This window comes from Hyaena hyaena, unplaced genomic scaffold (assembly GCF_003009895.1).
Source record: "Hyaena hyaena isolate Hyena2069 unplaced genomic scaffold, ASM300989v1 scaffold_308, whole genome shotgun sequence".
NCBI classification, from domain to species: Eukaryota; Metazoa; Chordata; class Mammalia; order Carnivora; family Hyaenidae; genus Hyaena; species Hyaena hyaena.
In genome coordinates, this window is record NW_024080942.1 from 1,216,205 (window position 1) to 1,231,189 (window position 14,985).

Consider the following 14,985-nt stretch of genomic DNA (forward strand, 5'->3'; position numbering starts at 1 on the left):
CTTAGTAAAATACCATACACACCGTTCTGCGACTTTATTATTATTTTTCTTAACAATACGTCCCGAAGGTCACTCCGGGACAGAGCATGGAACAGTCAGAGCTGCTCCACTGCGCGGCTGCACAGCACCTTGACACCCTCTTCCCGGAGCCCCCACGGGTGCACACCGGGCGCTTTCCAGTGTTTTGCTATCCTTCCCTTCTGCAGTACAAAGTGCATTGATGGAAAGGCCCAGAGACGCAAAGCTGGGGAGAAAGCAGCTCCGCCACGTCGCCATGTGCGGGAGGGGAGTATAATTTCTGCTAGAGGAGCTACCGCGGGCTGGTGGGGTGACTTCGGCCCCCTCGGGTCCTGCACTCTGAGCGGGGAGAGGGCCTGGCCAGCCGGCGGGCAGGGGGCGGAGGGGCCTGCCGCCACCGCTGGCTTCCGCGTTCCCGCCTGTGCCGCGCTCCCTGCACGACTGGGTGGCTCTGGCGGGCTGCCTTCCCCGCACCAACCACAGGACTTCGGGGGCCCCGCTGTGGCCCGGGAGGCAGGGGTCACCGCCCGCACGCGGCCGGCCGGCCAGCCGCCCGCAAGTCTCTGCAAGGGCAAGGGTGCACGCACGCCCTCGGGCGCCCGGACGCCCCCTGCGTGGCCTGGCGTGGGGGGAGGGCCTTCGTCACACAACCCCCCCAGGCAGGGTGCCTGACGGGCCGGTTGCGGAGTAACGGCGACCCCGAGCCTCAGCGGGGGGCGAGGCGGGGCTCCGCGCGCGGCCTGCATCCCGGCCTCACTGCGCCTGCGCGGCGTGCGCCGGCCGCAACCATCGCCCGACGGGGGTGCGCGAGGCGCGCGAGCTCCCCCGCCGCGTGGGGCCGCCCGTTGCCGTGGAGCCGCCGCCGCGACGCCGACCGGCAGCCGCGGAGCCTGCGAGGAGCCGCCGTGCGCTCAGCCCCGACCCGCGGCGGGTCCGCAGAGAGGTGGGTCCGTCCGCCGCCGAGCCCCCCAGACGCGGCCCAGCGCCCCTCGCCGCCCTCGTCCTGCGGGCGGGCGCCTGCTGCGGCGGGTCTCGGGGTCCTGCTGCGGCGGGGGGCGCGTGCGGTCGCAGCGCCTCCGCCACCGAGCTGAGCGGGCCTTAGGCGGGGTGGGAGGGCCCGGCCGGTGGGCGTGGAGGGAGGGCGGCCTGCGGAGCCCCCAAGGCCTCCCGACTCGGTTCTGCAAAGGATAACCAGGTCTGGGAGGCGGGAGGGCCTCGGCTCCGGGGTCGTCCGCCAGCGGTTTGGGCTTGAGCGAGCCTTCCTTGGACGTGTGCAAAGACCGGGCGCTGAGCAGGTGCGGGGCAGGCGCGGACCCGGCGCTGTGCAGGTGAGAGCAGGTGAGGGGCAGGTGTGGGGCAGGAGAAGACCAGGCGCTGAGCAGGTGAGAGCAGGTGAGGGGCAGGTGAGGGGCAGGCGCGGACCCGGTGCTGTGCAGGTGAGAGCAGGTGGGGGGCAGGTGAGAGGCAGGCGCGGACCCGGCGCTGTGCAGGTGAGAGCAGGTGAAGGGCCGGTGAGGGGCAGGTGTGGGGCAGGCGAGGACCGGGCGCTGAGCAGGTGGGGGGCAGGTGAGGACCAGGTGCCGAGCAGGTGAGAGCAGGTGGGGAGCAGGTAGGGGGCAGGCGAGGACCAGGTGCTGAGCAGGTGAGAGCAGGTGAGGGGCAGTGGGGACGGGCGCTTATCAGGTGACGGGCACATGAGAGGTAGGTGAGGACCAGGTGCTGAGCAGGTGGGGAGCAGGTGCTGAGCAGGTGAGGGGCAGGCGAGGACCAGGTGCTGAGCTGGTGGGGAGCAGGTGAGGGGCAGGCGAGGCCCAGGTGCGGGGCAGGTGAGGGGCAGGTGAGGCCCGCATGCCATGCAGGTGAGGAGCAGGTGGGGACTGGGCACTTATCAGGTGAGGACCTGGCGCTGAGCCCCCGAGGAGCGGGGCCCTGTCCAGTCTGCAGCATCTTGAAGACTCCCACACACTCCCCGCGGGTAAGCCGAGCAGACACGCACGTGCACAGCGTACTGTTGGTTTTAAGGCGAACATCAGTAGCAACCCCCCCCCCCAAGTCCAGAAATAAAAGGCCATTAGCACCACATGAGTCAACCCACCCGTCCCCCACCTGGCAGACCTCTGCCCCCATGACCGTGGGCTGGTCTGTGAGTCCAGTTCCCTTGCTTTTCTCTAGGTGTACGACCTACGTGTGCATTCCTAAGCAGTGTAATTAAATTCCACCCGTTGTTAAAATTCATATAAATGGAATAATACAATATATATTTATTTTCAATTTTGGAACAACCCGAAGTTTACATAAAAGTTGCAAGTTTAGCGCCAACAATCTTCCTTTTCCTGAAGTATTTGAGGACATGCTTACACGATGCTGTATCACCGCTGTACTTTTGAGTATTTCTTACCTGCAAGGGAGTCCTCGGGCATAATGTCCACGTGACCATCGAGGTCAAGAGAATCCCATAGATGTGTCACTACTGCTGGTCCTCAGCCCAGTCAAGCACATTTTGACAGTTGATCCCATAAAGTCACAAAAGCAAAAGGATTCAGTCTGGGACGACGCATGGCACTTGGTTGCGTTAGTGCTTCCTCGGTGTCTTTCCGTCCACAGCCTTTCCTTGGCTCTGATGGCCCTGCCGCCTTTGACTGATGTTTCCTCAAGATTAGATTCGCATTATGCATCCTTGGCAGGAAAGTCACAGAATTTATGCACAACTTTCTTCCGCTCATTCCATCCTGTCAGGTGGCTCACGGTGGCCCATTTGTCACATCACAGATGATGTTTGCCTTGATCACTTCATTAAAGTGGTGTCTGCCAATGTCTCCGCTGGGAAGTTACTTTTTCCCTTTGTGGTTAGCACGTATTTGTGGGGAGACACTTTGAGGGTAGTGGCCGCGTCATCCCTCCCAGGCTTGAGCTGGGTGGCTCACAGTGGACGCCCACCTCCCCCCCTTGAGTCCTGATGCGCTTCACAGGGCTGCCTTCCTCCTACGCAGGCCCTGACCCCAGCTCTGAGCCGCTGCGGGTGCCGCTCTGCCCGCCCCACCTGGGGAACCCAGTCTGGAAGCGGAGGAGAGAAGTGTGTGAGCTTTGCACCTCCTTCCCCGCCCGTTGTGTGGAAGAGGAGCAGCCGCTTGGTGACTCGGTGCCAGCTCGTTCTTTGTGCCTGTTGAGCGCCCTGTAGGTGGGATCACGCCTTCGGTGTTTCCTGCTCCTGGTGGCCGTGGGGCTTTAGTCAGAGCTGCTGCTGTTCTCTGAGGTCCTGTTGTGTCTCCCGGTCGTTTAAGTCTCTCATGAGCTGAGTTGTGTTTCTTCAGGGGAAAAATCATAGGTTGAAGCCCTAACCCCTGGCATCTCAGAATGTGACCTCATTTGGAAATAGGGTCACTGGGGATGTAATTCACTAAGATGAGGTCCCACTGGAGGAGGATGGGCCCCTAATCCCATATGTCAGGTGTCTTTATGCAAAGGTATTTAAGGGGCACCTGGGGGGCTCAGTAGGTTGAGAGTCCAACTTTGGCTCAGGTCACAATCTCACGGTTTGAGTTTGAGCCCCGAGTCTGGTTCTGTGCTGACAGCTCAGAGCCTGGAGCTGCTTCAGATTCTGTGCCTCCCTCTCTCTCTGCCCCTCTCCCACTCACGCTCTGTTTCTCTCTCCTTCAAAAATAAATAAACATTAAAAAAAAAGAAAGAAAGGAGGTGCTTGAACGTAGGTGTGAACACAGCATCACCTGGAGGTGCCCTGCTGGAAGCCAGGGGGCGCTCGGACCCGGGGTTGGGGGGGAGGCTGGGGCGGGCCGCCCCAGCACTGCAGAGGGAACAAGGCCCTGCTGGCACCTTGACGTCAGATTCCTGGCCTCCGGAAGTGTGAGAGGATACACTTAGTCGGCAGAAACACCCAGTGTGTAGTGCTTTGCGGTGGCAGCCCCAGGACAGGGTTCGACGTCTCAGGGCTTCCGAAGGCCGCAAGCCTGGGAGAGGAACCGCTGCGTTAGAGGGAGTGGGGGGCAGCAGGGTGCCGCCCAGAGAGGCCCATGACCGAACCCTTGGAACTTGGGAATACGTTCGGTGCTGCGGCAGCGGAATGAAGGGTGTCCCCCAGGCGGTGGAGACCGGGAGATTGTCCTGATTAAACACACGCGCCCACTGCAGACACAGGCTCCTCAGAAGTGGGGCAGGGAGGCAGGAGAGCGTCAGGGGGGCCCCGGAGAAAGGGCGCACCGAGGCCGCCGGCTTTGAAGACGGTACAGTGGGGGCTTGGGCGCAGGAGTGTGCGTGACCTCTGGAAACCGGAATCTTCCCTGGAGCCTCGAAGGGAACACAGTCCCGCACACACCTCGACTTTCACCCAGCGAGACTCATTTCAGGATCTGACGGACAGAATCGTCAGGGAACAAATCCGTGAGGTCACTGGGTTTGGGGGAGGTTGTTACAATGGGAGAGCAACACGCGGGCGCGTGCTCGTTAACTTTGCGGGGTGACCCCAGACTCTCTGGGAAGTGACCGTCCCCACCCTCACTCCCGTGAAGCTCCCTGTGCACGGGCTCGTGACGTCTTACCAGGTGTGATGACTGTGTAATGATAGGAGGTTGTGGTTTTAACTTGCATTTTCCTAATTACAAATGAAGGTGGACAGTTTTTGGGAGGAGGGGGTTTCATTACCAAGAAATAGTTTAACTCTTAGCCAAGTCCTGCTTTGAATGATAAAGGGAAACACTCTTAATAATGCCAGGAAAACAGGCCTGAAGTGGGCACACGGCCGCCCTGGACACACGGCCGCCCCACTTCCTGGCCATTTGAATGTCCTCAACTGTGCAGTGCCTGCATGAGTCTTGCCATTGGCCCGGGCTGCCCACCTTCTTTACTGATTCGCAGGTAGTCCTTGCGTGGTCTTGATGGAGGACCTTTTGGGTCACACATTGAATTTATCTTCTGGCTTGTAACTCTTTCTCACTCTCCCAAGAGCATCATCTGAATGAAAGTTTTTCATTTAAGTGTACTTGACCATCTGCCAGCTTTTCCTCTCCTGGCTAATGACTTTGGCGTCCTGGGTAAGAAACTCTGGGGGCGCCTGGGGGGCTCAATCAGGTAAGCGTCCGACCTCGGCTCAGGTCACGATCTCGTGGTTTGTGGGTTCGAGCCCCACGTCGGGCTCTGTGCTGAGAGCTCAGAGCCTGGAGCCTGTTTCAGATTCTGTGTCTCCCTCTCTCTCTGCCCCTCCCCTGCTCATGCTCTGTTTCTCTCTCTCAAAACTAAACAAATTTAAAAAAGAAAGAAAGGAAAAAAGAAACCCAGGAGTCTCGAGGCCCCTAGTGCCCACCAGTCCCTGTGATCGGGTTTCATGCTGCCCGTGTGAGTCTTTAACCCGCACAGAGCTGAGTCCAGGACGAAGGCCTAGTTCTCAGCGCCGACCCTGCTGTCCTTCCTCGGGCGCGGCTGGACTGGGGCACGGGTTTTAGGGAGTTTGTCGAGCAATTTGCAGAGAACTGGCATCTTGATTAAGACTGAGTCCCCCGTACTTGAACATTTATTTATTTACGTTGGCTGTATTCTGTTTTTGCACTTCAGTGTGGGAAAGCTGCAAACTGAGAAAGGTAGAGGAGGTGGTGAGGAGAACTCACGCCCCCCCCCCCCCATTCCTGCCACGGCTTCGCTCCCTTGCGGGGTTGCTTGTTAGAGAAAACCCCAGGTGTAATGTTTCACCCATAAATACCTCACACTCCTCCAACACCAAAAGGCTCACTTCTGGCACAGCTGCAAAGTCAGTATCAACCCCAACAAAATTAACGTGAATTTCTTAGTAAAATCTAAGGCTGATTTGTGTTCAGATTCCCACAGGATCTTTTACAGTTGCTTCCTTGAATCAGGATCCAAACAGGACGCCCATACCGATGAGGTGGACTTACTTGTGTCTTACGGAACTTCTCATATACAAAGGCCTGCCTTCCCTCGTTTCCCCCGGGGCAGCCGCTCTTCGAGGTGTCTGGATCGTCTGTTCCATTTATGTAGCATTTAGGCCTCTTTTCTGTCACCCAGTGAGGCTCCATCATTTTCTCCTTAGCCGTCCTGCACGCCTTTTGTGGTGTCTGTTCTTACGCACGTCATACTTATTGATGGAGTTGTAAGTGGCATCTTTTCCAAATCTTTGCTAACTGGGAATGTATTTGGTTCTTATTATTGCATTTATATCTAGTGACATTACAAATCGTCTCAATAGCTTTCATAATGGGTATCTGTATACTCACCTGAATTTCCGGTATATACAGTCACGTTATCGGAAAACGCTGCCGTTTCTGAATACCTCTCGGTCCTTTTACCCCTGCGGTTCTGGCTTCTGACTCAGCGAAGCCCTTGTTTGGTTCTCAGTCTTTTTCTTTTTTTAATTTTTTACTCATTTTTTTTTTTTTTTTGAGAGGAGTGGAGAGAGGGCAGAGAGGGAGACACAGAGTCCGAAGCAGACATCAGGCTCTGAGCTGTCAACATGGAGCTGATGTGGGGCTCGAACCCACGAACTGCGAGATCATGACCTGAGCTGAAGTTGGAAGTAGGACACTTAACCACTTAACCACTTAAGCCCTGTTCTCGGACTTAAAAGAACGTTTTAATGTCTAGGATGACACGCGTGGTTTCCTGTACATCATCGGCAGCATGTAGCCTTTATTACGTGAAAGAAGACCATTCCTAATGTAAGACTGCCAAGTTTTCTTAAAAAAAGCATAAGTGGGACATTGAATTTTATCAACTTTTTTCCCACATTTGTCGAGTTGATATCGTTTTCTTCCTTAGGTCTGTTACCGGGGTGCGTTAAGCTGACTTCTGATGCTAAGTAAACGCGCCGCGGTCCTGAAGCTCTACCCCGCGTTGACACCGCGGGTCCGGGCCGGTGAGCCCTCCCTGCGCTCTGAGCGAAGGGGGCTCTGAGTCTCCGGTCTCTGCTGTCGGTGTCGGCTCTGGTAGCGAAGGCTGCATGAGCCCCACGGAGAAGTCCGGACCTGCCTCTCGCTCCTGGAGGTGGTGTGCGTGAACCCGGTGGTCTGCGTGTCTGAGTTTCCTGAAACTCGATGGGGAAGCCTCTGAGCCTGGAGTGTTTTTCATGGGAATGTTATTTGACTGCTGATTGAGTTTCTTTTATGCTTATGGGATGTTGAAGTTTTTTTCTCAAACAATTTTTTTTTTAATTTTTTTTTTTTTTTAATTTCTAGGAGAGAGAGAGAGACAGCGTGAGCAGGGGAGGGTCAGAGAGAGAGAGAGTNAGACTGAAACAGGCTCCAGGCTCTGATGGCAGTCAGCACAGAGCCCGACGCGGGGCTCGAACCCACGAACCGCGAGATCATGACCTAAGCGAAAGTCGGACGCTTAACCGACTAAGCCACCCAGGCGCCCCTTTCTCAAACAATTTTGATTAGTAATATTTCTCTAATAATTTGTCCTGTTGTCTACATTTTCAAATTTACTGGCATAAGGTTGTCCGTGACTTCTTTATTTTTTAATGTTTTCCTGATACATTTATCGACTTTATAAATCTTTTAAAAATGCAAACCCTCTATCCTATACATTAGTTTCTGTTGCATTAATTTTTAATCTTTTCAGCCTTCTTTCTTCCGCTTTCTTTGGGTTCATTTTGCAGTTCTTTCTGTAACTACTTGCGTTGGATGTTCAGTGCATAAACTTTTCGCCTTTTCCAAATACCGTATATGCACCAAGGTCACACGCTTGTGCGGTGTAGGCTGCGCCAGGGCTGACAGGCACTACTGTCATCGTAACTCAGCTCAAAGTATTTTATAATTTCCAGCATGATATTTTCTTTGACCCATGGGTTATTTAGAAGTAGGTTTCTTTTTTTAAAATTGTTTTTAACGTTTATTTATTTCTGAGAGACAGAGAGAGCATGAGTGGGGGAGGAGCAGAGAAAGAGGGAGACACAGAGTCTGAAGCAGCTCCAGGCTCCGGGCTGTCAGCGCAGAGCCCGATGTGGGGCTCGAACCCACAAACCGTGAGATCATGACCTGAGCCGAAGTTGGATGCTTAACTGACTGAGCCACCCAGGTGCCCCTAGACGTATGTTTCTTATTTTTCAAAAATAGTTCTCTATTTGTTATTGACTTGGCCGGATGACTTTTGGTCAGAGAACAAGCTTTCTATGGTTGTTTCATGGAGGAATAAATGACATACAATATTAATATTGTATCTGTTTCAGGTGTCCCTGAAACATAGTGATTTGCTATTAATGTACATTACAGAGTTGCCGCCACGATAAGTGTAGTCACCATCTGTCACCACACAAAGCTGTCACAGTATAGCTGACTGTATTCCCTATGCTCCTCAAAGCCGTGTACCATTTTAGTCCTTTAAAATTTATTGAGACCTGCTTTGGGCCCAGGAGACGGCTTTTGTAAATATTCAGCATGTGCTTTCAGGGGCACTTACTATTCTGTCGTTGGTATGCTCTATACGTCTGTCATGTTCAGTTTGTTAATGATGTTGTGCCACATTAATGACTTCTGTTGTCTGCTTTTGTTATCAGTTCCTGAGAGGGCGTGTGAAAGTCTCCTGCGAGAGTTGGCATTTTGACTTCTTCCTTGTTCTGTTGATCTGTGCTGTCTCCTTTGTGACTCCGTTAGTGAACACACATGGATGTAAAATTGTCCCTTCAGGCCACCCGGCTGGCTCAGTTGGTTGAGTGTCTGACTTCGGCTCAGGTTGTGATCTCACGGTTTGTGGGTCTGAGCCCCGCGTCGGGCTCTGTGCTGACAGCTCGGAGCCTGGAGCTGCTTCGGATTCTGTGTCCCCCTCTCTCTCTCTGACCCTCCCCTGCTCATGCCTGTCTCTCTCTCAAAAATAAATAAACAGTGAAAAAAATTTCAGTGCTTCTGTAAGCTCGTGTTTTAGATGTCTCCAAATAGTGGACAGTTAGATTTTTTGGTTGTTGCTATCAGTCTTTAAATCCAATTTACAAAGAGACTTTTTTTTTTTTTGCCTTGGCCATTTTACCTATTTATAATCTTGCCTTCACTTAAATTTTGACCTGATGATTTTTTACTTTCTAGTCAATTCTTAAGGTTTTTAAGGCAATTAAATACAATTTTATGCAGCATTTGTGGCTATTTTTAGAGTGATGGCTGGCACGCTGGACAGCCGCGCTGCCAAAAATGGAAATGGAAGTTCCAACTGCTTCTCCAGCGCGATTTAGCAAATCTGTTTCTGATTCTACTTCCCCCCGCCCCCCCCGCCCCCCCCCAGACACCGGTTCTGGGGCCTTTCACAGGCTGTGGCTGCAGAAGGGTTTTTGTGGCTCCAGCGTTTCCTCTGGAGGTCGGTCCACACCTCCGCCTGCGGGGCTGCTAGCGCCTCCCGCTCCCGCTTCTGTTTTGTTCAAACGGTTTCTTCTCCCGTTTGCCACGTCCTCACAGATGCATGTGTTAGAAAAACGGAATCTTTCTGCTGTTGTTTTAGTGAGAATTTTTTTTTTTTTTTATTTGAAGGAGAGATAGAGACAGCATGAGCAGGGGAGGGTCAGAGAGAGAGGGAGACACAGAATCAGAAGACAGGCTCCAGGATCTGAGCTGTTAGCACAGAGCCCGACGCGGGGCTCGAACCTACAAACTGTGAGATCATGACCCAAGCTGAAGTCGGACGCTTAACCGACTGAGCCACCCAGGCGCCCCTGTTTTAGTGAGAATTGAAGAGACATCAGAGGCCACGTGTCTGGAACTGGATGTTCAAAGTGTACGTGGTTCAGGGGCACCTGGGGTCTCAGTCTGTTGAGCGTCCGACTCTTGATTTTGGCTCAGGTCATGATCTCATGGTTCATGAGACTGAGCTCCGCGTCGGGGGATTCTCTCTCTCTCTCTCTCGAAGTAAATAAACATTTAGAAAAAGAAGTGTATGTGGGGGGCGCCTGGGTGGCTTAGTCGGTTAAGCGTCTGACTTTCGCTCAGGTCATGATCTCGCGGTTCGTGGGTTCGAGCCCCGCGTCGGGGTCTGTGCTGACTGCCGGCTCAGAGCCTGGAGCCTGTTTCAGTCTGTGACTCCCTCTCTCTCTCTGACCCTCCCCTGCTCACGCGGTCTCTCTCTCTCTCTCTCTCTCTCTCCTAGAAATAAATAAAACATTTAAAAAAAAAAAAAAAAAAGAAGTGTATGTGGTTTGATGTGGTTATTTTAAATAACCTGTATGTGTGAGCTGTATGTGTGACGAGCTCGTCCAGACCGCCATCCCGCGGCGGGGGGGGGACAATTAAAGGACACTGTGAGGAGCATGTGGAGTTCACGGGCGCAGAGCAGAGCAGAACCAATTTGGCCACTGTGTTTAATAAATATCTTCTAAAAGCTCTGGCGTTCACAGACCAGGGGGTTAATAGGCTTTTTCAAGTGGGAGGAGTATCGTTGGCATTTTACAAGATGCCTTGAAATTCTGCCTCTCAGAACTGTAACGCATGATTATTTCTTCGTCGAATTTTTAAAAATGAATCACTAGCCTTGACTTATTATTGATTTATCCAGGAAACATTATTAGGCTTTGAAAATTTTTTTTCAGTCGATTATTCCAAAGCAATTGCAAAGTTGAGCAATGAAAAACAAATTCATCTACAATTGTAGCATCTCCAACATAATATCAACGTTGCATACGGAGCTCAGAGCAGGCAGGCTCCTAACGTCCCTCAAGTAACTAGAGTGTAAGGAATATTCTGAAATTCCTTAAGAATTGCTCTGACCTGCACCATAACACGTAACACGCTACAGCACACACATCCCGAATGTTCACTTGGATGACGTTTGATAATCACGTGCGCCTGTGCAACCGCCGCTCGAAACAAGATCGAGAACATCCCCCAGCCCACCGTGCTCCTCACGCCCCCTCCCATTCCTCGCCTTTGACCCCAGATCCACAGTCGGGTTTCCAAGTTCTCTTTCATGTCTGGCTTCCTTCCCCTCCTGCGACGCCCCTGACACCACGCACTTGTGCGGATCCGCTCCGCTCCTTGTCCCTGAGCAGCGCGCTCACAGTGACGGGCACTTGGGTGGTTTTTCCGGCTGGGGGCTATCTGGGTCAACACCTCTGTGCAAGGTTGTTTGAAGGGTACATTCTAGTTTCTCCTGGGGACATACCTGGAGGAGGATTCCTGGGTAACGTGCTGGGTTAGTGTTGGTATTTTTGATCTGGGCCATTCTAACAGGTGTACAGCAGTGTCTCACGGCGGCCTTACTTCACATCCCCCCACGACTAATGCTGCTGCAGGAAGCGTCACAAGCTTATTGGCCATTTGTGTATCTTCCCTTGCCATTTCAGTCGGAGTTTGGACTTTATATTGTTGATATTTCAGGGCTCCTTATATATTCTGGATATACGACCATTGTCAGATATCTGTGCTGCAAATACTTTCTCCTAGTCTGTGGCTTATCCATTTTCTTTTCTTCTTTCTTTTAACATTTATTTATTTATTTTGAGAGAGAGAGAGAGCAAGCATGGGAGGGACAGAGAGAGAGGGAAAGAGAAAGGACCCTAAACAAGCTCTGCACTGTCACCACAGAGCCCAACATGGGGCTTGAGCCCACAAACCGTGAGATCAGGACCTGAGCCAAAGCCAAGAGTCGGACGCTTAACCACTGAGCCACCCAGGTGCCCCTCATCCATTTTCTTAGTCTTTTTTATAAGAGTAATTGTTAATTCCTATGAAATCCAATATTTATGTTTTTTATTAAAAAAAATTTTTTTTAATGTTTTATTTATTTCAGAGAGAGAGTGAGAAAGACAGCGTAAGCGGGGGAGGGTCAGAGAGAGAGGGAGACACAGAATCTGAAGCAGGTTCCAGGCTCTAAGCTGTCAGCACAGAGCCCGACGCGGGGCTCGAACTCATAAACTGCAAGATCATGACCTGAGCCAAAGTCAGACACTTAACCGACTGAGCCACCCAGGTGCCCCCAATATTTATGTTTTTTAACTATGATCTTATTCATATATATGTTATAATTTTTTTGTAGCTAATTTCTGCTTCTTAAGATGGAGGAAGACGCTAGCCAGTTCCCTAAGAAGGAGCTTCTGGATGATGTCCCGATTGTGGAAGATGGTAATAGAAGTCTTTTCACAAATAACAGGTGTTTTAGCAATAATGAAGATAAATGATGTGTTTTTTAGTTTCTCTTAATTCCCTTTCTTTAGAAAGACTACATCTTTTAAGCTTATTTTTTTCCTCAAAGGAATTTATATTATTTGTCTTTAGTTGAAAAAAAAAAAGACAAATTATAGCTGAGGTTCTTGAAAGTGACAGCCCGCAGTTTTCTCATTTCCAACATCTCTATTGAGAAATATGATGCCATTTTTATCCCTTTGATTATGACCTATTTTGTTCTTCTTTTCCTGGAAGCTTATAGATTTAAAAATAATCTGATAATCTGAAAGTTTTCTAAGATAGGCCCTGATTTGGGCTAGTGTGGATACAGGCAAGACAATCAAATCTGGACTAATTTGTTGGTCCTCCATCTAACCCCAGCACGGCTCATTTCCCAGGACTGAAGCGACGTGTGGTGACGTGAGGTGAAGTATAGTGAGGTGAGGTGAGGTGAGGTGAGGTGTGGTTAGGTAGGTGGGGTGGGGTGAGGTGAGGTGAGGTGTGGTAACGTGAGGTAAGGTGGTGAGGTAAGCTGAGGTTTGGTGAGGTGAAGTGAGGTGAGATGTGGTAGAGTGAAGTGAGCCGATGTGAGTGTGCTGAGGTGAGGTGTGGTGAGGTGAAACGTGGTGTGATATGGTGAGGTGATGAGGTGGGGTGTGTTGAGGTGAGGTGTGTGGTATGCTGTGATGTGGTTTGTGGTGTTGTGAGGTTTAGGGTGTGTTAAAGTGAGATGAAAGGAGAGAGGTGAGCTGTGGTGAAGTGAGGAGAAGTGTGAGTTGAGGTGTGAAATGAGGTGAGGTGAGGTGTGGTGTGGTTTGTGTGTTGTGAGGTTTGTGAGGTGAGTGAGGTGAGCTGTGATGAGGTGAGATGAGATGCGGTGAGGTGAGTTGCGGTGAGGTAAAGTGAGGTGTAGTGAGGTGAGTGAGATATAGTGAGGTAAAGTGCGGTGTGGTTAGGTGAGGTGGGGTGAGGAGTTGTGAGGTAAGGTTTAGTGATGTGAGGTGAGATGTGGTGAGGTGAGGTGTGATGAAGTGTTGTAAGGAGAAGTGAGGTGTGGTGAGGTAAGGTACAGTGAGGTGAAGTGTGGCGTGAGGTGTGCTTAAGTAAGGTGAGGTGAGATGTGATGCAAGGTGAGTTGTGGTGAAGTGAGGTGAGGCATGCTGAGGTAAAGTGTGAGGTGAGGTGAGGTATGGTGAGGTTTGATGGGGTAAAGTATGGTGTGAGATGAGGTGAGGTTTAGTGAGGTGTGATGAGATGAAGTGAGGTATGGTGAGGTGAGGTGAGGTGTGGTTAGGTAAGGTGAGGTAAGGAGTTGTAAGGTGAAGTGACGTGTGGTGAGGTGAGGTGAAGTGAGGTGAGTAGTGGTGAGGTGAGGTATGGTGAGGCAAGGTGATGTATGTGAAGTAAGGTGTGGTGATGTAAGGTGAGGTGAAGAGTTGTGAGATGAGGTATGGTAAGGTGAGCTGTGGTAACATTTGGTGAGGTGAGGTGGGATGAGGTGAGGTGTGGTGAGGTGAGGTGATGTATGGTAAGGTGGGGTGAGATGTAACGAGCTAAGGTGTGGTGAGGTGAGGTGAGATGAGATGTAGTGAGGTTACATGTGGTGTGGTGAGGTGAGCTGTGGTGAGGTGAAGTGTGAGGTGAGGTGTGATGTGGTTTGTGGCATTGTGAGGTTTGGTGAGGTGAGTGAGGGGAGGTATGGTGAGGTGAGATGAGATATAGTGAGGTGAGGTGTGGTTAGGTGAGGTGAGGTGAGAGTTGTGAGGTAAGGTATAGTGATGTGAGGTGAGATGTGGTGAGGTGAGGTGAAGTGTGGTGAGGTGAGGGGTGGTGATGTAAAGTGAGGTGTATTGAGGTGAAGTGTGGTGTGGCGAGGTGTGGTATAGTGAGGTGAGGTGAGTTGAGATATGGTGAGGTGAAGTGAGGTGAGTAGTGGTGAGGTGATATATGGTGAGTTGTGGTGAGGTGAGGTTTGGTAAGGCCAGGTGATATATGGTAAGGTGAGGTGAGGAATTGATTGTGAGGTGAGGTATGGTAAGGTGAGGTATGGTGGGATGAGGTGAGCTGTGGTGAGGTTAGGTGGGTCGAGGTGAGGTGAGGTGTGTTAAGGTGATATGTGTGGTATGCTGTGATGTCGTTTGTGGTGTTGAGGTTTAGGTGTGGTAAAGTGAGATGAAAGGTGAGAGGTGAGTTTGGTGAGGTGAGCTGTGGTGAAGTGAGATAAGGTGAAGGGTGAGGTGATGTATGGTGTGGTGAGGTGAAGTGTGGTGTGGTTTGTGTGTTGTGAGGTTTGTGAGGTGAGTGAGGTGAGCTGTGGTGAAGTGAGATGAGGTATGGTAAGGTGAGTGAGATATAGTGAGGTGAGTTGTGGTTAGGTAAGCTGGGGTGAGTTGTTGTGAGGTAAGGCATAGTGATGTGAGGTGAAGTGTGGTGAGGTGAGATGATGTTTGGTGAGGTGAGGTGTGGTGTGGTGAGGTGAGGTGTGGTGTGTGTAAGAAAAGTGGGTGAGGAGTTGTGAGGTAAGGTAAAGTGAGGTAAAGTTAGGTATGGTAAGGTGCAGTGTGGTGAGGTGAGGTATAGTGAGGTGTGGTGTGGTTTGTAGTGTTTTGAGGTTTGGTGAGGTAAGGTGTGGTGTGGTGTCGTAAGGTGAGATGATGAAGTGAGGTGTGTTGAGGTGAGGTGAGGTTGGTGAGGTGAGAAGAGGTGAGGTGTGGCGAGCTAAGCTGAAATGAGGTGAGATGTGGTGAGGTGAGGTGTAGTGTGGTGAAATGTAAGGAGAAGTGAGGTATAGTGAGGTGAGGTGTGGCAGGTGAGGTGAGGTGCGGTGAGGTGAGGTGTGGCAGGTGAGGTGAGGTGAGGTGCGGTG

General features: G+C 51.6%; 1 protein-coding gene across 5 annotated transcripts in view; it reads left to right on the plus strand.

The window, feature by feature from the left end:
* The first annotated feature begins 901 nt into the window (after positions 1-901).
* Positions 902-14,985, plus strand: part of CFAP74 (cilia and flagella associated protein 74) — a 66,620-nt gene continuing 52,536 nt past the window's right edge. For all 5 annotated transcript variants that reach the window (XM_039248420.1, XM_039248422.1, XM_039248421.1 and 2 more), the window contains exons 1-2: positions 902-961; positions 11,992-12,077. In XM_039248420.1, the coding sequence (XP_039104351.1) occupies positions 12,011-12,077 (67 nt within the window). In that variant the 5' untranslated portion in view covers positions 902-961; positions 11,992-12,010. The remainder of the gene's footprint in view (positions 962-11,991; positions 12,078-14,985) is intronic.